At 34.1% G+C, this 24,543-nt stretch overlaps 1 protein-coding gene across 9 annotated transcripts in view; it reads left to right on the top strand.

The window, feature by feature from the left end:
* Positions 1 to 12,064: 12,064 nt before the first annotated feature.
* The window catches only part of LOC124358998 (poly(ADP-ribose) glycohydrolase-like), a 94,431-nt gene continuing 81,952 nt past the window's right edge, over positions 12,065 to 24,543 (top strand). Inside the window, exons 1-2 of one of the 9 annotated variants that reach the window (XM_046811316.1) lie at positions 12,065 to 12,205; positions 21,327 to 21,564. In XM_046811316.1, the coding sequence (XP_046667272.1) occupies positions 21,369 to 21,564 (196 nt within the window). In that variant the 5' untranslated portion in view covers positions 12,065 to 12,205; positions 21,327 to 21,368. Of the gene's footprint in view, positions 12,206 to 16,536; positions 16,799 to 16,934; positions 17,061 to 17,167; positions 17,319 to 21,319; positions 21,565 to 24,543 lie in introns of those variants that run through there. The other 8 variants (XM_046811321.1, XM_046811315.1, XM_046811317.1 and 5 more) reach the window with 8 other exon arrangements.

The following is a 24,543-nucleotide window of genomic DNA, read 5'->3' as shown; positions in this document are numbered from 1 at the left end:
TCCCCGGTTTTTGTTTTCAAGATTGGTTTGGACTAACATATTTTTAAGATTTGACGGTCTTCTAAAGATGACACTATGTGGTTTTGAAAATACATCTGTAGTTTCCGGTGATGATTGTAGAATATGAAAAGCAGTTTTAATTATAGAAGTTCTTTTTTGAAGTCCGGGGTAGAATTTGGTAGTAAATTTAGGTTCATATAGAGGAAAATATTTGTTGTAATTAAAATTTCTTGGCCTATTAATTTGATTTTTAGAAGTTTATCAGGATAATTTAACTTTTTGAATGTGTTACTTAATTTGTTAATATAATTTGTGAAATCAGACTCTTTGCTACATAAATTCTTTGCTCGTGTGGCTAAACTTTTTGGAATACTTTTTTCACATATATAGGATGGCAGCTACTATAATTTAGGTATTTCATAGTGTTGGTATTTTGAACGTGAATTTTTGAATTAAGAAAGCCTTCTTCTTAAAACACATCAACATCTAGGAAGGTAATGATTGTGTGGGAATACTTCCAAGTGAAATTTAATGTTGAAAAAGTGTTCAGGGATATTAGAAAATCTTTAAGGCGATCTTCACTCTGTTGACGTATAAAAATGACGTATCATCGATGTAACGATACCAGATCAAAGGAAGTTTTGTTTTTGGAATTAAACAAATTCGTTAAAATAAGGCCTTAAGTAGATTTGCATAAGAGGGTGCTCCCATGGCTTTTATTTGCAAATAGAAATTATCTTTGAATTTAAAACAGTTCATTGTCAGGATAAACCCTATTAGTGTTAAATGAAAAGAAGTAGAGGGCTTTCAATTTGCAGATCTGGTATCAAGGAAATGTTTAGTTGCGTTTATGCCCTCATCACGTGGGATGATGGTATACAGTGATGTGACATCATTTGTGGCTAGGATTAAATTGTTTGGTAAAGTTTGGGTAATTTGGGAGAGTTTAACAATAAAATCATTAGTATTTTCAACATGACATGGAAGTAGTTTCACAAAAGGCTGCAGTTGGTCGTCAATGTTCGGTTCGGCTCCCATAAGTGGTAACAATTGGATGTCCTGGTGGTGGTCTGACATCTTTATGAATTTTCGGAAGTGTATAAAATATTGGAGTTCTGGGGAATTTCGGTGTAAGTATGATTATAGTGTGATAAATCTTCGTCTTCTCTTCGTTGTTCCAAAAACGTTTTTATGGTTTTGTAATTATAAAACAGCAAAAGTTTGCTGTGTAGTGTGATACGTGAGGAGTCAATATCATAACTTTTTTACACATTTAGTTAACTTTGTTTACTATGGTTGTTTTCAGAATTAAATTATCTACAATCTTTATTAGGAAAAACAGTTTGTTTATTGGTCATTTAACAATGTTATTCGATATCAAACATTTAAGACGGTAATTTTGTTATTAGATTTTTGGCAAATTTCATACTTTTTCTCAAAAACTGTTCACACTAAAACCTCTAGAGTGGTTTTATTTGATTTTTCAGGTGATCTTCTTTATACATCCATCTTATTTGAGTTAAAAAGTAAGAACAAAACCTTTCAGAATCACTTAATTTCATCAGGTGAACTGAAAACAAAGCAAAATCTTTCGCCAGCCATTACTCAGTAATGGAGCGTTTCCGGACCTACCTTTAAATAACATTTTTTTCTTATTTTTAGCTCTACAACCACGTCTTAAAATATTTTACCATATTTCTGACTCACCCTGTATATATATACACTGTTATTATATGGTATGGTATAGACGTCTATTTGTTATTTTTATACCAATAATCGTGTAATAGGTCTATGCCTATACAGTTTTTGGCAGTTCTGTTCTTAAAACCACTTTGATGTCGTTGCTAAGATTGTCGGTAGACCTACTATTAACTATCGAATGAGTTGATGGTGTCAGTGGTGTTATTATCTTCACCCTAAAGACGGAACACCAGAGAAGGTCACATCTTGGGTCAGCGATATCACAGACCCGCTTCTGGTACTGCCAATCATCTGGTCATTATTCGACTCCGGGAACACTGATAAGAGGAGGAAGTGGAAGTGGTTATCTCTCCAGGGCTGGTCTCCTTTCTACGAAATTCTGTTCTTCGTATCAAAAATTCTTCATTGATTTCACTCCTGTCAAGTCTATCAAATGCTTTTCAAAATAAAATATATATTAATTCCTCCGATCATATTTCACAAACATGCTGTAGAAATTTGAAATCCTTATCATGAGACCTTTGCACTAATTCATTCAAAATTGAATTATGGCATAGAAAATTGGGGAGCTGCTGACAATATAACCATACAACCGTTGAATATGACACAAAACCACTTCATAAGAATAATTGCAAAAAGGAAAAGATATGGATCTGCAGTACCTATTTATAAATATCTAAGAATATTACCACTAAACTATTTATTTTTATTCAAAGTATTAAACATTTTCTATGAGAAAAGTGGAAACAGGAACGACAGAGTTTACCAAAGAACAAGAGGTGACATACTGGGGTTATTCATAAGACCGAAAGTAAATAAGTCAATTTCAAAAAAGTTTTCGTTTTTGTGTCCACAATGTTTTTAATAGTTTGCCTTTTCAAATAAAAAATTGTAAAAATAGAAAAGAATTTGAAAATAAATTGAAAATACATTTCAACATTTTAAAAATATTTGTTTACGAATTTGAACAGTTTTATATGAAAAGTGTTTGATTTGTAAATTTATAACTAAAAAATGTTATTAAAAAAAACTGTTAATTTTGGGGTGTGCACACTGCGGATTAACCGCATGATTTACTTGTTAAGATTCGACTGAACACTACAAATAAGTGCAACTTTCAGTTGAGCTAGCCACGCTTACTGGGTACTGTGGCTAGTAATTCCTACCAGTACTGATGTTAATTTTTGTTAATCTATATTTTCTGGAATTAAGTGTATTCTATTCTATTATTTTGGGAATGCAACATTTCAAAATAATCGTTCATAAGGTTCTGCCTTTTTGTTGTGCTATGGAGAAGAATGGATTGTTGAGACATGTTAGTGGTCATTTATGTTTTCCTTAAGCACATTAAAAAAAGCCATGTCACAAAATGAACCAGGATAAAAATCGATTTGAGTTGCATCTCTATCCATAAAGGTTTTAACATTTTGCTGCAACATTGCATTTAAGATGTAAAGAATTGAGTTTTAAATGATTTTACAATGCCTGTAGTGTATACATGCCGATTGGTTAGATAAAATATGTTTTACGTTTTAAAACCATTATTGAGGCTTTTAGATAAGGGAGATATGATAATGGTTTTCTAGCTGACCATTGACAGATTAGCAACTTATAGAAGACTAGCTGTTTCCCGCGGCTTCGCACGCTTTTCGTAAGTTTTGCCCGCGTATGAGCATTTCTGGTTGAAGTAAATTCCAACCCCGATGTAGATTTTACCTTGATGTCACGATCAAGAAAATATGTCAAAAATGTATTGTACATGCATAATGTATTTTATTACAAAGTGGTCTACCACTCAACCTTTAAGTTCAAACAAAAATTTAGTTTAGACAATTATACATCATAACTTAGCGCCTTCAAATAGTGTTTCACTGTTTAATATACGTATCTATCTCGTAATTGCAGGTTATAATGTGCAGGCGCTTTGAAAACTTTTCTTCATTTTATTCGTTTATATTCACGACATAAGCGAATAATTCAGATAATTACTATCCTATCTTCTAAGTTAGACTAAATTACGGATACATGTGAAATTTGATTGAAATTGGTTCAGTCGTTTTGGAGTTTATTGGCAACATACATCGTGACTCAAGATTTTTATATATATAAGATGCTATCACCCATCGTGGATTGCGATAACATGCTATCGAATTCGTGTTGCGATAACAAATAAACAATTTCCTGGAAGTAATTCCTGGACTTTGTGTAGTTTTGATCGTTTTTGTCGTTGACATAAGTTCTTTTACAAACTTACTGAAATTCGTTTGGGAAACGAAATTTGAAACTATTGGTCTTCATAGTTACAGTCTAATTGCTCTGTCGACAACTCACGAGTTCTTGGAATTGCATACTTAAATTAAGGATATTTATTGTCTTTGTTTTTTAGGGTGCGAAGTTAACCAAATAGTTTACTATAAATTTAGTTGTAATGGAACTGACAATATTATAAATGTGAACTATTATAATAAAATATCAACTTATCTGTTGCAGCATGTACAGTTCCTTTGTTATTTTTCACGCTTCTTTAGATTTAAAATAATGCAAAGATAGATTTTTTATTCATCTAAAGAATAATGACAACGAGTGCTAGATCGTATACGATATAAATAATCTAATAAATTGAACGAATGGATAGTTGAAATAATCTGGACGTTCCAAAAATCCTCTTTGAATTTTAAAGACAATCTTACGGAAAAAAATTTAAGGTGGCATAAAAATAAGCAAAGCATACATAAATATAATCTGTTAAATCTTCTAAAGGATACGTTTTACATTTTGATCGTACCCATTAGTTTAATAATGTCGGTACTGCGTACTGTGAGCAATTTATAGCATTTTACCTTACCAAGTCCAAACTCGTTTTGTGTATAGGTTTAATTTATTCTTTATTTCAATTGGAGAAGAATGCCAAGCCAAAGTACATATTTCATAAGTGCACGTAGTAAGTAACCAGCCTATTGTATATGTATAATAAACTATTACGAAAACTTCCTGCCCTAAAACAAATACAATAAATATCCTTAATTTAGAGAAGATATTTCAATAACTCATAAGTTGTAGGCAGAGCAATTAGACTGTAACTATGCAGAACAATAGTTTCAAATTTCGTTTATCCAACAAATTTTCAATAGGTTTGTAAAATTACTCATGTCAACGACAAAAACGATCAAAATTACAGAAAGTCCAGGAAATTATTTATTTGTTATGGCAGCAAAAATTATCCACGATGGGCGATAGTATCTTCTATAGCTTCCTAATCTGTCAATGCTCAGCTAGGAAACCATTAAAACACACACACAGACACACACACACACACACACACACACACACACACACACACACACACACACACACACACACACACACACACACACACACACACACATAATCGAACAGAAATACGTTGTATCGGCCTAATCAATAAACATTACACGAAATATAGCTGCATAGAATATATTTCTCTCTACACAAGTTATGTTTCAGAATTTAAAAATTGATGACTGGCAGGATTAGATACATAATTAAATATACGGACACTTGCCATTTTTATTCCATTATCATACTGTCAATAGGACTAAAATTTACTTAATTTGTAAAAGTTTGTGTCAAGCTGTGTCGTTCTTCATACACTGACCTCTCCTGGTGTATCCGCTGACGTTTTAGACCTGAAGTTACTGGTCCCGGATAACGTTTCGTTATCGATAGTCCTCTCCTCGAACATTAGGACCCGAAACGTCTGTCGCGGAGGGAGAATACCTTGGGCCGCGGCATTGGTGTTAGGGGGGTACTCCATCACGTGACATCGCTCACCATCCTCTGTACACAGGTCAAACTCAGTCTCAGGACGGATGTTCAGCTTGTTCCTTATATAGTCGTGTATTATCCTCGTGTAGCAGTTCGGGTTCACTTTCAGTTCCTCATTCTCGCCGTATTTCACCGTAACAAACATCGTACCCAACGTTCGAGTTCAAAATATCCTGAAAGGATTGAAAGCGACTGCTGTTGAAGTTATTTAGGTTACACCATATGGTGTAGTTACTGTCTTGTGCGTAAAAAGTTGTTTTCATACTGCACAAATAACAGCTGATTTGTATATTCAAATTGACCCACAAAGTTGTTTTTCGTTCTGAAAAAGTATAGCTGATGTACAGGTTAAGTGTATTCAGTGTCCTAACCTCCAACTTTGTTGTTTAACACTTCGACATACGCCGTTCTGTGCAGAATACTAGGAAGAGTAGTCGGTCTCACTCAATGGCGGTTTTGAAGTAGAAAGAGATGCAAAACAATGTTGTTATTGATATGTAAACGTGACAGTATTACTATGTTCTCTTATGTAATAAAAATAAAATGTGAAAGTTCGGATTGTGTTTCCCTTATTATTGAAACCGTTGTTCACTACAGGGAGCAAAAGTGTCTTTAGGCGTTTAGTAGTACTTCCGACCTCAATTTTGCCTTGATCGTAAAACACGATTGTCCACCGAAAATAACTACTGCTGCCCCTAGTGATGAAAACTACTAATAGGCACTTACTCGTGCTTCCGACCTCAATTTTGCCTTGATCGTAAAACACGATTGTCCACCGAAATTAACTAGTGTTGCTCCTTGTGATGAAAACTACTAATAGGCGCTTAATCGTACTTCCGATCTCAATTTTGCCTTGATCGTGAAACACGATTGTCCACCGAAATTAACTACTTTTGCTACTTGTGATGAAAACTACTAATAGGCGCTTAATCGTACTTCCAATCTGAATTTTGCCGCGATCGTAAAACACGATTGTCCACCGAAAATAACTACTGCTGCCCCTAGTGATGAAAACTACTAATAGGCGCTTACTCGTACTTCCGACCTCAATTTTGCCTCGATCGTAAAACACAATTGTACAGTGAAAACAACCACTGCTGGTCCTAGTGAAGAAAACTACTAATAGGCGCTTAATCGTACTTCCGATCTCAATTTTGCCTCGATCGTAAAACACGATTGCCCACAGAAATTAACTACCGTTGTCCCTTCTGATGCATCACCTTCGCTTCCTTTATAAAACAATCACTTTGCCCCTATTGATAAAACTACTATTAAGGTTTGCAATAAATGAGTCGAATATTATAAATGACAACAGAGAATAAAAATATGACTTTCAAAGACAGGTCAATAGCTCCCATAGTTGGTTTACTGTCAAAAGATCAGGGGTTCCTAGATGTTAACAGCCCTCATGGTTTGAGAGTCCCAAAGATATGTCAGCAGCTCCCATACTTGGAATACTGTCAAAGACCTAGTGTTCCTAGATTCCCTGATAACTCTCAGAAATGGGACTTCCAAAGACAGGTCTGGAGCTCCTATAGTTGGAATACTGCCAAAGACCTAGTGTTCCTAGATTCTGATAACTCTCAGAAATGGGACTTCCAAAGACAGGTCTGGTGCTCCTATAGTTGGAATACTGCCAAAGACCTAGTGTTCCTAGACCCTGATAAACTCTCAGAAATGGGACTTCCAAAGACAGGTCTGGAGCTCCTATAGTTGGAATACTGCCAAAGACCTAGTGTTCCTATATTCTGATAACTCTCAGAAATGGGACTTCCAAAGACAGGTCTGGAGCTCCTATAGTTTGGAATACTGCCAAAGACCTAGTGTTTCCTAGATTCTGATAACCCTCAGATATGGGACTTCCAAAGACAGGTCTGGAGCTCCTATAGTTGGAATACTGCCAAAGACCTAGTGTTCCTAGACCCTGATAACTCTCAGAAATGGGACTTCCAAAGACAGGTCTGGAGCTCCTATAGTTGGAATACTGCCAAAGACCTAGTGTTCCTAGATTCTGATAACTCTCAGAAATTGGGACTTCCAAAGACAGGTCTGGAGCTCCTATAGTTGGAATACTGCCAAAGACCTAATGTTCCTAGATTCTGATAACTCTCAGAAATGGGACTTCCAAAGACAGGTCTGGAGCTCCTATAGTTGGAATACTGCCAAAGACCTAGTGTTCCTAGATTCTGATAACTCTCAGAAATGGGACTTCCAAAGACAGGTCTGGAGCTCCTATAGTTGGAATACTGCCAAAGACCTAGTGTTCCTAGACCCCTGATAACTCTCAGAAATGGGACTTTCCAAAGACAGGTCTGAAGCTCCTATAGTTGGAATACTGCCAAAGACCTAGTGTTCCTAGATTCTGATAACTCTCAGATATGGGACTTCCAAAGACAGGTCTGGTGCTCCTATAGTTGGAATATTGCTAAAGACCTAGTGTTTCCTAGATTCTGATAACTCTCAGAAATGGGACTTCCAAAGACAGGTCTGGAGCTCCTATAGTTGGAATACTGCCAAAGACCTAGTGTTCCTAGACCCTGATAACTCTCAGAAATGGGACTTCCAAAGACAGGTCTGGAGCTCCTATAGTTGGAATACTGCCAAAGACCTAGTGTTCCTAGATTCTGATAATTCTCAGAAATGGGACTTCCAAAGACAGGTCTGGAGCTCCTATAGTTGGAATACTGCCAAAGACCTAGTGTTCCTATATTTCTGATAACTCTCAGAAATGGGACTTCCAAAGACGGGTCTGAAGCTCCTATAGTTGGAATACTGCCAAAGACCTAGTGTTCCTAGATTCTGATAACTCTCAGAAATGGGACTTCCAAAGACAGGTCTGGAGCTCCTATAGTTGGAATACTGCCAAAGACCTAGTGTTCCTAGACCCTGATAACTCTCAGAAATGGGACTTCCAAAGACAGGTCTGGAGCTCCTATAGTTGGAATACTGCCAAAGACCTAGTGTTCCTAGACCCTGATAACTCTCAGAAATGGCACTTCCAAAGACAGGTCTGGAGCTCCTATAGTTGGGAATACTGCCAAAGACCTAGTGTTCCTAGATTCTGATAACTCTCAGAAATGGGACTTCCAAAGACAGGTCTGGTGCTCCTATAGTTGGAAATACTGCCAAAGACCTAGTGTTCCTAGACCCTGATAACTCTCAGAAATGGGACTTCCAAAGACAGGTCTGGAGCTCCCTATAGTTGGGAATACTGCCAAAGACCTAGTGTTCCTATATTCTGATAACTCTCAGAAATGGGACTTCCAAAGACAGGTCTGGAGCTCCTATAGTTGGAATACTGCCAAAGACCTAGTGTTCCTAGACCCCTGATAACTCTCAGAAATGGGACTTCCAAAGACACGTCTGGAGCTCCTATAGTTGGAATACTGCCAAAGACCTAGTGTTCCTAGATTCTGATAACTCTCAGAAATGGGACTTCCAAAGACAGGTCTGGAGCTCCTATAGTTGGAATACTGCCAAAGACCTAGTGTTCCTAGATTCTGATAACTCTCAGAAATGGGACTTCCAAAGACAGGTCTGGAGCTCCCATAGTTGGAAAACTGCCAGAGACCTAGAGTTCCTCGATGCTAACAGCTCTCCTGGTTTTTATTCCCAAAACAGATCTGGAGGCACCCAGAGGCTGATATATGAAGCTCGTAGCGGCTGAGAGCTTTCGGAAGCCGGGAGCTTAGAGTGTATCAGTGTTAGTTAGTATATATTTAGTTAGTTTGTAATTTATTGTTGTGCTAATTGGCTCTCGACTTCTGGACTACAAGTACGAATTATTTTAATTATATATAGTTGTAATATGAAATGGATCTCTTTAAAAAACAAAGTTATTAACTACACTGGCGTTTAGCGTGAAGCCTGCAAATTGTTGGCGGTTTCTCCAATGTTCTACTTGGAGTTCACTTTGCCATTTAAAGATTGTAGGCGCAATTAGTACGCACCGTAATCAAATACTGATGGCGAGAGAAAAGAATAGACCTGGATTCTGGCCTATCTGAAATTTGCAGGCGTTACTACTAGTATGTTGCCGCGCCCTGTTTCGTAATTCCATTATTGTTTCACTGTTCCATTGCTAGGATAAACAATTCGCAGGGTTGGCTGTGGGGCGAAGCGCCTGAAATTACCGGGCGGCAACACACTAGTACACAGCTGTGCGCCGGCACGGGCCAGGTCTCTTCTTTTCTCTCGCCAACAGAATCGAAGATAGTCGTATCAATTGTACAGTAATTTAAAACATCTTAAGACATTTAATGTTTTGCATCGAAACAGTAAGTTTTGGTAGTGACTTTTTATACACCCTGTATACGAAAATATAAGCACGTACATTATTTTAAGGTGTATACGTTTATTTTGGTATTTAACTGTAGTTAATTATATAATTATTGTTTTGTTGTTAACCTGCATTACTAATTAAACAACGAGAGTGAAAATATATACACTACAATTGTATATACTCGTACTATAATATAGTGTCCTACAAACGACCTTGACCTTTTTTGATTTCCCATGTAGCAAACTTTTAACAAATTAATCGTAGGTATTTTACATTGACTAAACTATAACTGTAACGAAAATACCCAATATTAAATTTTAAATCATCAAAATTACGTAATTACTAGTAGATTAAATTTATTAGTTATCTTAATATTGTTAGATTAGCACTAGAAGCACAAGATTTAGTACGGTCGCGTCATATAAATGTTGAAAAACAGAACTGATTATCATCTCACAGAATTTATGCTACGCAAGCATAAAATTGGTGCGATATTTATTGTATTCTTAAGGGCTGGGCTGTATTTTTCTCCGTTTAACCTCATACTCTTTCACGCCCTTATTTTTGTGCTTAGCGTTATGGGTGATATCTCATTCTAAAGCAAGCACGTAGCCAAGAAACTTGTGGAGGGGGGGAGTTCTAGACAGCTGATATTTCCCGTAGTAGACAGAGAGTAAGGCCCCATTCTGTTCCTTAAAATGTTCTTGACCCGTTTCTTTGTTGAGGACGATCTTTCAGCAGTACATGTCAGTAATACAGAATTATTTACATAATAATAATCGTTTACTAAAAAAGTAATTAAAAACAATTGAAAATTTGGGGGAAATTTTGAACCCCTTGGATCCCCTCGCTGGCTATATATATATATATATATATATATATATATATATATATATATATATATATATATATATATATACATAATTAATATACATTCCAAAGCTTTCTATTTTGTTTCTTTTTTAAGTTTAATGTACGATAAGTATATACTTATAATAAAACACAATTCTATGTATTAATGTAAGATCATACAAATGTTCGGATCTAAAATCAAGATGGCTGCATTTACAGGAGGCTCAGCAAAGGCAGTACACTCATAGTTTGAAATCGATTCACATGACAACAAACCACTTGTATATAAAATCCTAATTATAATGTCATGTGATAAGATAAAAGTATGTTTTAAGATAGATTATCAAACAAGCGCCTTAAATACATAAACAAGCGAAATAAATAAATAGTAAAATGTTTATGTATAATGAATAGTCAACAAAAACATTTTTAATTATTTTATTGCCTCACACGTGTTTCGGTATTAAACCATCATCAGTGTGAACATTAACCTCTAAATAAGTAATAAACAATAAACAACTAAATATAAACATGTGCACCATTTAAACAGATATTAAATTTATACGACACACTTGTACTTTTGATTAGTATTCTGCATTTAGTATTTCAATTTTTTTTAATTGGGTTTGTCCTATTTTTCAGATTGCAATATAAAATGTTATGAAGATCTTTATTATAATTTAGATAGATATGTAATTCTTCTTTCGTGTATTATTTTCCTCCTTTCCTTTCGATATCTGAAATTACCACTTTCTTTTCAACATTTTTGTAGTTATGGTCAGTTTACTGTATGTTCAGATAAATTTGATTATATGCAGACATGTTATTTGTTTTCAAAGCTTGTATATGTTCATTAAACCTTGTATTAAAATGTCTGCCAGTTTGTCCAATATAATAGCTTTCACAGTCATTACAGTTAATTTTGAATACTCAAGATTGTTTTTGTAAAGTTTATTTTTCATAATTTTGGTTTACTTTGTTTTCAATAAGTTTAAATGTGTTATTTCTTGTTTGGTAACTGATGGAAAATTTTGAAATTTAAAAGGTTTTTCCAACAGCGTTGTCTATCTATAAATTTCAAAAATTAAAAAATAAGACAAATTCAATTAACAAAAAAAATTAAATACATAATACCAATTAAGATTACAACTGTGTCATATAAAGTTAAGATATATTTAAATGGTCCACATGTGTATATTTAGTTGTTTATTATTTATTTATAGGTTAATGTACACTGATGATGGTTGAATACCGAAAAATGTTTATGGCAATAAAATAATAAAAAGGTGTTAGTTGACTATTCATTATGCTAATATAAAGATAACCCTGTAATGTGGAACTAATAACATAAAATATTTAAATATTAAAATCCCTCATTTTAAACTAATAACACATATTATTCTTTGAGCGTTCATTATAAAATCACTATAATAACAAACACACATTTTGCATTTTAAAACATATTGTGCAATCAGGGAAAGCTACGCAATTATCGGTATAAAAAGGTGCGGAACTTCCTTCTCCTTCAGGAGGTTACATCGATACACCAAGGGAGCACTAGTCGAGGTAACTCTTCTTTATAATATTAGTATTAAAAACTAAACAGGTTTAGTGATTCGTTTTTTTATTAAGTGCATGTTTTAGAGTTAGTGAAGTTGACACACAACATGGTGGTTGTGATTCCTGACTTAGGCGTGACACAACGCTCTGGTATGATTTGTTTATTATATACAACCTAGTTTGTAATTACGCCTTAGGTTAGTTCAGAAGAGATCAGATTTCAGAACTCGAAATGTAGTGTTACTGATTTTTTTGTATCACTGAACGATGGCAAATGTCAGGCAAAAAATATATAGCTACATATTTTCCAGAGGGAGCAAGTCCTAAAACTGCCGCCCTTTCCCAAAAATCAACTCTGTAAATTTAAGAATTTACTTTCATGCTGCTTCCAAATCGGCTTGTAAATAACCCAGAAGTAATAAATAATAATAATTATTATTATATTCGCCGTAGTTTGTACCAATAATAGAAATTATATTTACTTCTGGTTTATTAGAAAAATGAGGACAAACCAAAATAATTTTATTTATGTAACCTTTTATATCTGCAGTTAAATTACGTACATTTTTAAAATTAAAAACGTTTATATTGCCTTCATTTCACAATAGGACTATTTTCAAAATGTTTACAATTGCACAACCAAAATAACTAATATTTGACATTCTTTCAAGTTGAGCCAATCCACTAGCTGTTTTATAAACGATATAAAGACACAATATTATATAGAAAAACGCTCTAAGCTCTATATGGAAGCTTTATAATAAATTAACACGCGATAAAAAAGACTGGATAATATTTTTTACTAGATTCAATATAACTTTTCTAGATGACATCTTTATTCTCTTTGATATTCAATTAACAAGGTACTTAAAATTGTCAATCTAGTGCACAATTTCATGGTGCTTCTTATACAGGGTGTCAATTAAGTCTGGAACCTCTTTTTTAATTTTTGAACCATAATAGAAAGAAATACCAAAGTTCACACGTGATTACTGGTGATAGTAACGCACACATCTGTCCAATTACCGACCGGATAATCCCTATGGGGGACGGTCCACAAGGAGTTAGACAAAATTCTTAAATAGCAGCATAGGTCAAGTTTGGTATCAAATTAAAGGTCTTACTTAGCAGAGTACAATGCCGCAAACCGGACTTAAAAAGGTGGATTCATTCAGTAGTTATAGCTATTTGAATTTTAAAACAATTGAACAATGTAAATTATTAAGTATTACAAGTAAACACCAATTTTTAAGTACCTGTGATCAAAGTAAGTGTTTAAAATGTTCCCCTCCCATCATCTGACAATGTAGTAATCGAAGCCAGGAATCAATAATTATTACCAATAACACAACTACTGTTAGAATGTGAAAGTGGCAGATTGAGTCATACACAGCATCCACAGAAACTTAACGTTTGGGCAGGTATTATAGGAAACCAAATTATGGGCCCATTATTTATCAATGGTAATTTAAATGGTGACTCATATCTAGCAAAGCTCCAAAATGAGATAATTCCTGCACTACAAGCTGCTCTTGGTCGACAATTTCAAAGAATTTATTTCCAACAAAATGGCGCGCCACCACACTTTGCTCTCCTTGTTAGAGAATACTTGGATCAAAATTCCTTCACAGATGGATTGGAAGACATGGTGCAGTAGAGTGGCCTGCTCGTTCCCCTGATTTATCTCCGCTGGATTTTTTTCTTTGGGGATACCTCAAAGATAAAGTTTGTCGTACTAAGCCTCGAGATTTGGCGCACCTAAGAAATCTCATAGTCCAAGAAGCTCAAGATATTCCTCGTGACTACCTTCAAAATGCAGTGGATGGCTTTTACAACCGCCTAGACAATGGTAGGGGAACATTTTGAACACTTACTTTGATCACAGGTACTTAAAAATTGGTGTTTACTTGTAATACTTAATAATTTACATTGTTCAATTGTTTTAAAATTCAAATAGCTATAACTACTGAATGAATCCACCTTTTTAAGTCCGGTTTGCGGAATTCTACTCTGCTAAGTAAGACCTTTAATTTGATACCAAACTTGACCTATGCTGCTATTTAAGAATTTTGTCTGACTCCTTGTGGACCGCCCCCCAAAGGTATTATCTGCTCGGTAATTGGGCAGATATGTGCGTTACTATCACCAGTAAGCACGTGTGAACTTTGGTATTTTTTTATATTGTGGTTTAAAAATTAAAAAAGAGGTTCCAGACTTAATTGACACCCTGTATAGTTTTTATTAACTTCAGCTTGGTCTCGACCGATGCGACAGAGACTGGAAGAATAAGGAATATTCGGAGTTACGTTGTGTGAGTAGGTCATCTTCGTCTAGGATTACTCAGAAATAATAATTTTTAAAAGTCGCTTGAATTGTACAATAATTGTAATCGATTTTAAGGCCACGCCACTTCAAATCTTCTATTTCTTTGCCGAGTTCCTCTGTTTTGAATCTTCTAGATAACTGTCAGTCAATGGCTTTTTGATCATTGCGTAATCAAACATAACGCCGAGCGAAATACGGTCACGTTTGCAGATTAGTTTAAATTTAAAATTTGCTTTATATGTGTAAACAATGACATAAACAAGCTAACTTTTAATACAACTATAATGTATAACTCGTATATACTCCTTGTAATGTAACTCTACTATTTAGTCTGTGGTTAACTTTCAAACTTAGGTATATTTATCTTCAAGTAAAATTATTCACGCGGAGACTGACAAAACTGCGCGTAGAAAGTTGTAACGTAACGTCACATTAAACATATTTTACGCTTTACATATAACACGTAAAAGATGATTATATTATATTTGGTTCTTACATATGGACTGCTGTCACGAATAAACTATCAATTATACATCACGACATTACTACATAACTGATTGTACTAACCTAGTAGAGTTGAAAGGAAGTGATGTATGAAAGTGAAAAAGGTATTGATTGTAAGATAAGAAGATAGTTAAAGACATCGCTATTGTATACTGAAGTGAGTACACAATAAATCAAATTTATCAATAAATTCATTTATTACTAAATAACAGCGCGTGGAGTTCAGATTCTTCAAGGGCGACCTTCGAGTGTTGACATAATATAGGTACTAAAGGGCTGTTAAAATCTATCTTTCGCCCGGTAACAAAATATATAATTTCAACTCGAACCTTGTAAATAAATTGAATATCATATACACGATAATTACAAAAGATTCAAGACATTGTCAAACATTGGAGGTTAAGTTCGCGCATTCCTCAAAACATAGATTAGGTACATATTATGCTTCATCTTGGTAATTTTAATAACGGTTTTGCGCTGAAAGTAAAATAGTCCTTCCCAATAAAAATTAATTAAAATGCCTCATAATAAAACAATTATACTTTGTTAGATTTTTCGTCGCGGTCTGCAATTAAGAAATCTAGCACTTTGAAGGAATTGTGTGAGATTAGATAGTTCATCCATCTCCCTTTATCTGGCAGGTTAACTGAAAGGATAAATTTAGCGAGAACTAGTACCCTTTTTATCTGTTATTTTTTAGGTATATGTCCTTACTATTCTGTCCCCAACTTCTGTCTTTTTACGCAAAAATGCAATAATTATTTACGTTTTGGTAGTGTATAAGTGTTATTCGGAATTTAAAGAAAGTACTCGGCATCCGGACCTATAAATGGATACACGAAATAAGATAGTGATAACCAAGGCTTAAGCCTGGCTCAATGACGTAGCCAGTGAGGGGGTCCAAGAGGTCTGGACCCCTCCCCCAATTTTATATTTTTTAATGACTTTTTTAGCAAACGATTATTATTATTTAAATAATTCAGTATTACTGACATGTACTGCTGAAAATCGTTCTCAATATTGAAATGGGCAAAGAACTTTTTAAGGAACAAAATGGGAAATGACTGCACTTTGCTTACTTTCTGTCCACTATGGGAAAATATCAGTTTCTCTAGAATAAGTACAACATACGCTAGCTAAGAAGTCAGGAATGATTTCACTTTTGTAAAAGCTTTTTCACATATTATTATTTCTTAAGGTGGATTTGTATTCTATGTACTGTATTTTGCAGACAATAAAAGCATTTTTTTTGTCATTACATTGCTACATAAGTCTAATCAGTTTCAATTATTAAGTCGACACAGACTACTAAAGCAGTGCCTCCACAATTAAGAATTTTAATCGTCAATATAACATATTGAAATACGTACATAATAATCACTATTTTGCCTCTTAAATTTGAAAACTTCAAAAATTTGGATGTTTTCGGGGGAGGCCCTTCAATTTCATCTTAACCCCCCCCCCTCACAAGTTTGTTCCTGGCTACGTACTTTGCCAGACTCCGACCACTATTTCACAATCTAGTGAAAGGCAATGATGATACACTGGTGTTGGAGAGAAGAGGGAAATTGGAATTGCCAAGATGACGTGATACAAGGAAATATCCGCATGTCTCTCTTTCCTCACTATAAAATCGAATTTTGTTAGTTCTCTCAGATCCCCTTGTCAAGGACTAGGATTGCGGTGGAGAAAAGGATAAAGGTAAAATATAAAGCAATGTTGAAGTTTTATAAGCCACTATAACCATACATAAAAACATACTCCTAAAAGGTAGTATAGAATATAAGATAAGGATTTAATTTATCTCTGATAATTATGATAATATAATGGTGCTCATAGGTTGTTTAACTTTGTGCTACAGCTGTTTTGTTAATCCACAACTGTCCAACTTACGTCGACTGTCCATTCGCTAATCGCTTTCATTTCTCTTCTGTCAAAAGCAATATTTAGCAACATCGGTATCATGTTAGGTTAATACTATTAATTATTAATATTAAATGTTACAGTCACGTCAGTAACTGGCAAAATCAAAGTTAGTATCTTGATTATTATTATACTCTAAAATTAATATTTCTGTCTAAGCAATGATAAAGGCTACATTATCAAATATATTTCATAATGAAGCGTAATGTTTACAATTTGTTCTGTATGTTAATAACAAATAACAGTTTTAGGGTTCTAGCCTATTTATGTTATACATTATTCTCTTTAAAATTATCAAGCCGTTATTTGATTTAACTTAGTCAGACGATCATTACCTTACTAAAATTTAAACCTTAGAATCACTAATGTAAGTTTATAGGTTATGTTTGTACTTGATATTTACATTGCAAATTCCGTCATATATTCGTTCCAAAAAGGAATAGAGGTTTCTATTATGTGTTTGGTTACTCAATAAGGTACCAGTAAGATTAAACGCCGGGGCGGCAAATCACGAATTTGACGTTACCAACGTATTCTGCTCACCCTCCTGAACAAAAAATATATATAGTACTAGGGGGTGCAAATGACAAATAACATGATTTTAGGGGGTATATTGATAAGTGGTAAAGTTTCTAATGTTTTAATGTTCAGTTTGTGTGCAGTGTCTGGATAATCTGTTTACTTGAATATTATCTGCGGCCGGGACTGATAGCAGCCTGATAGCATACCTGTTATCTGAGTTGTCCGGGGCATAGGTCAGTTCTACACAAGATATCGTGTTCAGTAGGTCGGATTGAGTGAGTGAGTTTACAATGATGAATCAACCATCCACTAGTTCAACCAACCCTAGTGAATTGTGTGTGTCGGAGTGTTTCGTAGGGCACGTAAAGAGCTTACGTTTTAACCGAAACGAAATTATCTCTTTTTTAATAGAACAGGGCATTTTTAAAAATGAGTGTATTTGTTCGTCGTGCGGTCGAGTGGTGTTTTTAAACCGGGAGACTGTGTCGTTTCGTTGTGATAGACCACTTTTTTGTTGCTGCTGTTTAGCTATATCCGCCAACACACTAATGGTAAGTGTTCTCTGTTAATATCCATCTATATATTTGAGTTTTTCATGATTTATTTAGTTTTTAAACTTTACATAATTGCCTTTGCATTACATTTCAATTTATATTTTTGATCAGCCCCTCTAGAATTTTATATTTTACTGATAGGTACTATCTCGAGGGATGTTTTTCTTTTATTGACATCAGGTGCTGCCGAAGCCCGCGCTGATGGCCGGAGGCACTCGTAATTAATTTTTTTCTCGAAATTAAGAAAAACATTATTAATTTTGATCAAAATTCTGCTCATTTCTGTAATTTCTCATTTACGTTTGCAAAGATGGCGGCGCAACCGATGACGTCATCACGAGGTTCAATCATTGGCCACAAAAGGTCACGTGACGCTAGACGTGGATGTAGAACATGGAGATATTACTGGAAAGTTATTTAATTTTTTATTTTCTAGAACTTCGTTATTTCTCATTTCCACCCCATCAAACCTTATACTTTTTTTATATAGGACGATTCCAATAAGTTAAGAACGCAAAACTCGTATTTTTCCGCCCCGGCGGTTAATATGATAATTACCCTCAATAATGAAGAAGCTCTTAGAATTTAAAATTGCCTTTAAAACCTGAATTTAAGTTCATCTGAATTTTGAACTAACCAATGTTTGTGTTCAATGTACATGTAAGTGGATCTAACATTTTCATTACCCAGTTGGTCATGTCAAACCTTAATTTCTTATGCCATCCTAGGGTAGAGTATGATAAGCGGACTATGGTTTTTAAATGGATATTTCTCAGTTATAAGCATTGATGTAACCAACTGATACTGACTGATTCATTAATTTGAAAAATAATTGGGTAGGGTCCAATAAGCGGACCCGGTTTTTTATGTCGAAATTGGCAAACAATATTACTTAATCATAACCATCCAAATAATCAATCGATACTGATTAATTATTTTTAACAATTAACTCAAATAATCTATATGAACAGCTGTAAACACTTTCAAATAATACAATTAAGGTAATATTTTAAATTTCACATAAGTAACATTGTGTATTAAAAATGGCTGTCAATCTTAGGAAGCTTCACGAAATTGCTTTAAAAGACGATAAAACATGTTTTTATGGCTTCAGAATGTTGGGTTAGGACCTAAGAATCCATTATGTGATATTTGTGGAAAGGTAACAAATGTAACTGTCAGAGGAGCTAACATAGTCGTCTTCAGATGCAAAAAAGAAAGTAATGGTGGACACAACTTTAGTAAAAACGTTTTCGTTCTGTTTCATTTAGTTAAAGTTATGAGTTTCCCTGATTTTGGTTATGTTCATTTATTATTTGTTACATCATTAAATTCACATTTTAATTTAAAACATATGATTGTTATTATTTTTATATCGATTGTTAGTCTATGATTCGATATGCGAATATTAGGTATCGATGATTATATTCTTCGATATAAAAAACCGGGTCCGCTTATTGGACCCTACCCAAATAATTAACAGGTAGAGTACAATAAGAGGACTCAGGGTTTTACATTGAAATTATCAAACGGTATTTAATTATTATACCAGTCGATGTAATCAATCAATAGTAATCAATTTTATTAATTACTAAACCATCTGCACTGACTGTACACATTTTGCATAAAAGAAATAATACACTTAAGTTATGAATATAATTTTTAACTTGAAGTTTTTTTAGAGGCTCTTCAGAAAGTTTACATAGAATATGTGTCACAGGAAACCAAAGAATATCTTGTCTTCTAGGGAAAGAAAAGCTAGTTGTTCAAATAAACTGACCTTTACTTCATCATTGACTTTTTTCTTTTTCAAACACATAAGCCAGCCACCTACGTCATAGATGATGGTTAAATAACTGCTAAACTGAAACAGTCCTGAAATCGTTGTAACATTTTCAACTTTAAACCCAGTGGATTTTGAAAAGGCTTTTTCTTTCATTTTACTAATGCTAGAAGGAACGGGGATGAAGGCATAAAGTTTCTGGGTGCCTGGTATTGTTACAGATTTTTTCAACCGATTTTCTGTGTTCCTCTGTATCGATGTCTCTTGTTGTGTAACATAAACAAAATTTGCCACAAAAATGTTTAGATTAGGTTATAGATATGTTACTAGTAGTACTAATGTTAAAGATAACCTGTACAAGTGCTCACATGATCTGAGCTTGAATTTGGACATTATCTCAAGGGATGTTTTTCTTTCTTCACCTGAAGTGCGGGTTGGCACAGATGCCACTGAAGCTCGCACTGATGGTGAAGGGCATTTCCGATCGGTACATTCCCGACCCTTACGTAACGTCCCAGATCATCCAACTTTTTTTATGTTTATTTCATTTCAGTAAGTCCTACAAATGGACTGATGTTAGTTCTTTCCTGCACACAGACCGACTTGTGGTCTTTGCAGGAAATTTTTTATGATTTCCTTTATATTCTTGATCATTTGAATCTTAGTTGAAAATAAATCTGATTTGAAGTGTTTACACCACAACTGTAGAAATACAGCGTGTATCAAAATGAATGACCTGATTTTAAAACTCAATATCTATTGCTAAAAATGTACTACCGGTACACAAATAATATTTATTGCAAAATACTCACATAATCTTAAAGTTTTAGGTTTATTTTCCAACAGGATGGAGCTCCGCCTCACTGGCACAACAATGTTCGGCAGCTTCTCAACAACACTCTGCCCCACCGCTGGATAGGGCGCACGGGACCTCGAGACAATGCCCTTCATTCTTGGCCTCCAAGATCACCAGACTTGACCCCATGCGACTTTTTCTTGTGGGGATATGTGGAGGAAAAAGTGTTTATTCCCCCTATAACTCATGACATCGAAGAACTAAAGAACAGAATAACTGTCGCAATAAGGTCTGTGAACGCAGATACGTTGTGTAAGGTTTATGAGGAATTTAGCTATCGTCTGGATGTTGTTCGTGCTGCTGCTGGTGGACATATAGAACATTTGTAATAACATACCTAAAACTTTAAGATTTTGTGAGTATTTTGCAATAAATATTATTTTTGCAGTACATTTTTAGCAATAGATATTGAGTTTTAAAATCAGGTCATTCATTTTGATACACGCTGTATACAGTAATAGAGTTGTAGCCAGTTCTTAAAGTAACCACATAAGTAACTCCAAAAAAAATGAAGTCAATTAATTGAGTTTCAGGTGTAAGTTTAGAATCATATTAAACTGGAAATAGATAATTATTCTACAGAAGTTAAATAGGCTTATAGAATAAATAAATTTACTTATACAATTAACTTGAGTTGCACTAATATATTACAGTTTTCAGGTTCAATAATACAGGATTCAAAAGACAACGTCACTGTTAAACATGGAAATTGAAGAGCCTTTGAGTTGTGATATTTCAATGGTTGTCTCTGAGTCTGATGATGATATTATATTCGCCAACTCACAAGAAGATATTACTTTAATTAAAGACGACTCTGCCACGTCTAGTAATACTGAAGCTCACTGTTCAAGAACAGAAATTAATAATTCGTCTGATAAAAATGAAACATCACATACAGGTTAATACTTTATATATAAACAGATTAGGTTATGCAAAATTAGTTTAAAGCATTCTCTTTATGCTTATGTTTTTAATACAAGTTTCAAGTAGAAACTTAATTATTTAAATATAAAATATGGTCCACATTTTTGGGTATATTTTAATAATTAAGGTAAACCTTTAATTTATAGCTTTACTGTCTACAGTAACCTGTAATTATTTTATCCAAAAGCAAATGTACTAGCACATATTTCATTATATCGTCCATAGTTGATAACGTACATATATAATGCTGTGTTGCAGATGTTTATACTGGTGTACTAAGCTTTTGTATGAGTATTTAATTTCAAGTTACCAATTTTGCATTTTATTATGTGTGAAAAATAACATTCCTGTAATCTGAATATTAGATATGTAATACAAAAGTCACTCTGAAAGTTTCGAGATAGCAGCAGTGGTAGACAGTGCTTTGGCTGCTGTAAAAATCTTATCATTTTTATTTGATTGTACAAGTGCTAGTCAGTACCTAACGATAATTTTAGTTTATCAGTGCACTTGTGTCGTCTGTTCGGAAAGATTAATTTCGTAAAGTCATCGAAAGAGCATTTTCAGACTTTGATTTTCTACGATTTTAAAGTCCGTTTGTCTCAAGAGGAGTGCGTTGAACATATTAAAATTGCCTTTGGTTCTGAAGCACTGGTTTTGGTGGTTTACGGTTTTTATATATTATTCAGGATTTTGAAGGGGCTGTAATTCGCGTCAAGACATTGTACAAATCAGGAAGATTACACTTCACCGTCACTCAAGAAAATGCTCCTCAGGTGCACGCATTGATATAAGAAGCCCCAGACACTGCATTTATTTAATGATTGAGGCTTCCATATATAGATTGAATCTGCAGCAATGCCAATATCCTTGCATAACTTTTTAAAAGTCAGGAAATTTGTTTTCTCAATGGGTACCTCACAATTTAACACATGGCCAAAAAGCAGAGTGTTAGAAACAGCCAGCAGACCCTCCAACTGGTTAATAATCCTGATCATCGGATTAGGAATTAACTGGTGTTGAGACGTATTTGCAATTTTATGACTTGTATAAAGACCCTTTTCTTCCCCCCCCCCCCCCCAATGGTCAAGAACCAATAATTTTTGAAGAAAGTAATTTACACTGTTTTCTTGTAAAAAGTACATGACTTGTGAAGGCTATTAAAATGGAAGGACAAAGAACATACAGCAAGTTGGTATACTGGATAATGCTTGCTAGAATATTTCATGGTTTAAATATAAAGGATTTCATTTTATACCACACTAATGCCTCTTTCCACACTATTGCTAAAACGTGAGTTTTTTGTATAAATTGGCAACAAAATGATGGAGCACCCACCTTATTCACTCTGGTTATTCTTTTATCTGAAGAGACATTTGCATAGTTGTCACTTTTCTTTAGATGCCAAAATTGATAATAAGATTCTTAAATATTTGGATTCAAATAAAAAGTTGTGGTTAGCTGCTTTTAATGAGTGCAAAATCTGATTTCAAAAATTCATTAATGCTGGAGAGGACTACTTTGAACACACTAACATTTAGTAAGTCTAAAATAAAAACTCTTCATATATTTATAAAATTTCAGCGTGACCTTCGTATTTATTATCATTACCTCATTTTTTTTAATGTGACCACTTTTTCATTTACAGGTTTCCAGGTTTAACGCCTCTTACTTTGATTTGTTTCAGTATTTACAGTACACGTTGTTCCATCTCTGTACAAAAGAATCCTCTTGGCCAAAATTGTAAATATTGTATTTCCGGAGCAAACACCATTTTTTAATTTATATAAATGGATGAAACATCGGCCTCATGTTATATTTCCTTTATAAAATAAAATAATAACAATAAAGTAACCGTTGACCTCTCCTGGGCATTCGCCTAGACGGGAAGCCTGGTGTTAAAGTCCAATCGCCACCAATTAACTTTATCATTGCTCTCGACTTTGTGCTACCAACATTTGGCTACTTTTTGGATTGCTAATGGAAATATCTATTGACAGTACTGTTGTCCTTATTCATTACATTTTTTATGCCTAGTAGCAATAATATCTAGGAGTAATGTATGAAACGTTCTATCGATCTCTTCATTAAATATGAAACGTTATATCAATCTCTTCATTAAATATGAAAGGTTTTATCGATCTCTTCATTAAATATGAACCGTTTTATTGTTCTCTTCATTAAATATGAAACATTTTATTAATCTCTTCATTAAATATAACATGTTTTATCGATCTCTTCATTAAATATGAAACGTTTTATTGATCTCTTCATTAAATATGAAACTTTTATCAATCTCCTCATTAACAATGATTTAGCCATTTTTCATAGAGTTTTGTTCCAACTTCTTTTGTCATCTTATAGAATTACTAGATCTATTTGTAACTTCCTGCAGTTACTGTTTCAATGACACATTGTTATGTTGTTTTTACAGTTCTTTGTACAAGACATGTAGTCTTGTTTTAATATAACAATATAAACAAACATATCTTATACAAATAAGTATTCATATACATTTAGTTTACCTTATAGGCTTAATAATTTTTCAAATACCACCATATTGAAGAGAATTTAATAAAATTGACTGAATATTATAATATTTAACAGTTTTGTTTGAATAGAGTTGGTAAAATAACAAAAACAAACACGAATGTGTTCTCCAGCTATGGAGCCACCCAATCAATTCAGCCCATTAGCGCCAGAAATGCGTCTTGGTAATTCAACCGGTAGAGGGTTAACAAACATTTAGCAGCAATGAACACTAGTATTAAGACACATTGAAGTCTGTTTGTACATTAAACACACACGCACGCACGCACGCACGTACTCACACTCACACTCACTCACACTCATACACACTCCCACTTTGTACATGAAGTGATGACTTCATCTTCTCTTATTTTCGCTTCATTGTCATTCTTTAAGATACTTGTATCCTTGATAAATTCTACCT

Source organism: Homalodisca vitripennis, chromosome 4 (assembly GCF_021130785.1).
Source record: "Homalodisca vitripennis isolate AUS2020 chromosome 4, UT_GWSS_2.1, whole genome shotgun sequence".
NCBI classification, from domain to species: Eukaryota; Metazoa; Arthropoda; class Insecta; order Hemiptera; family Cicadellidae; genus Homalodisca; species Homalodisca vitripennis.
The sequence above is the reverse complement of the archived record's forward strand: the minus strand, read 5'-3'. Positions and strand labels throughout refer to the sequence as shown.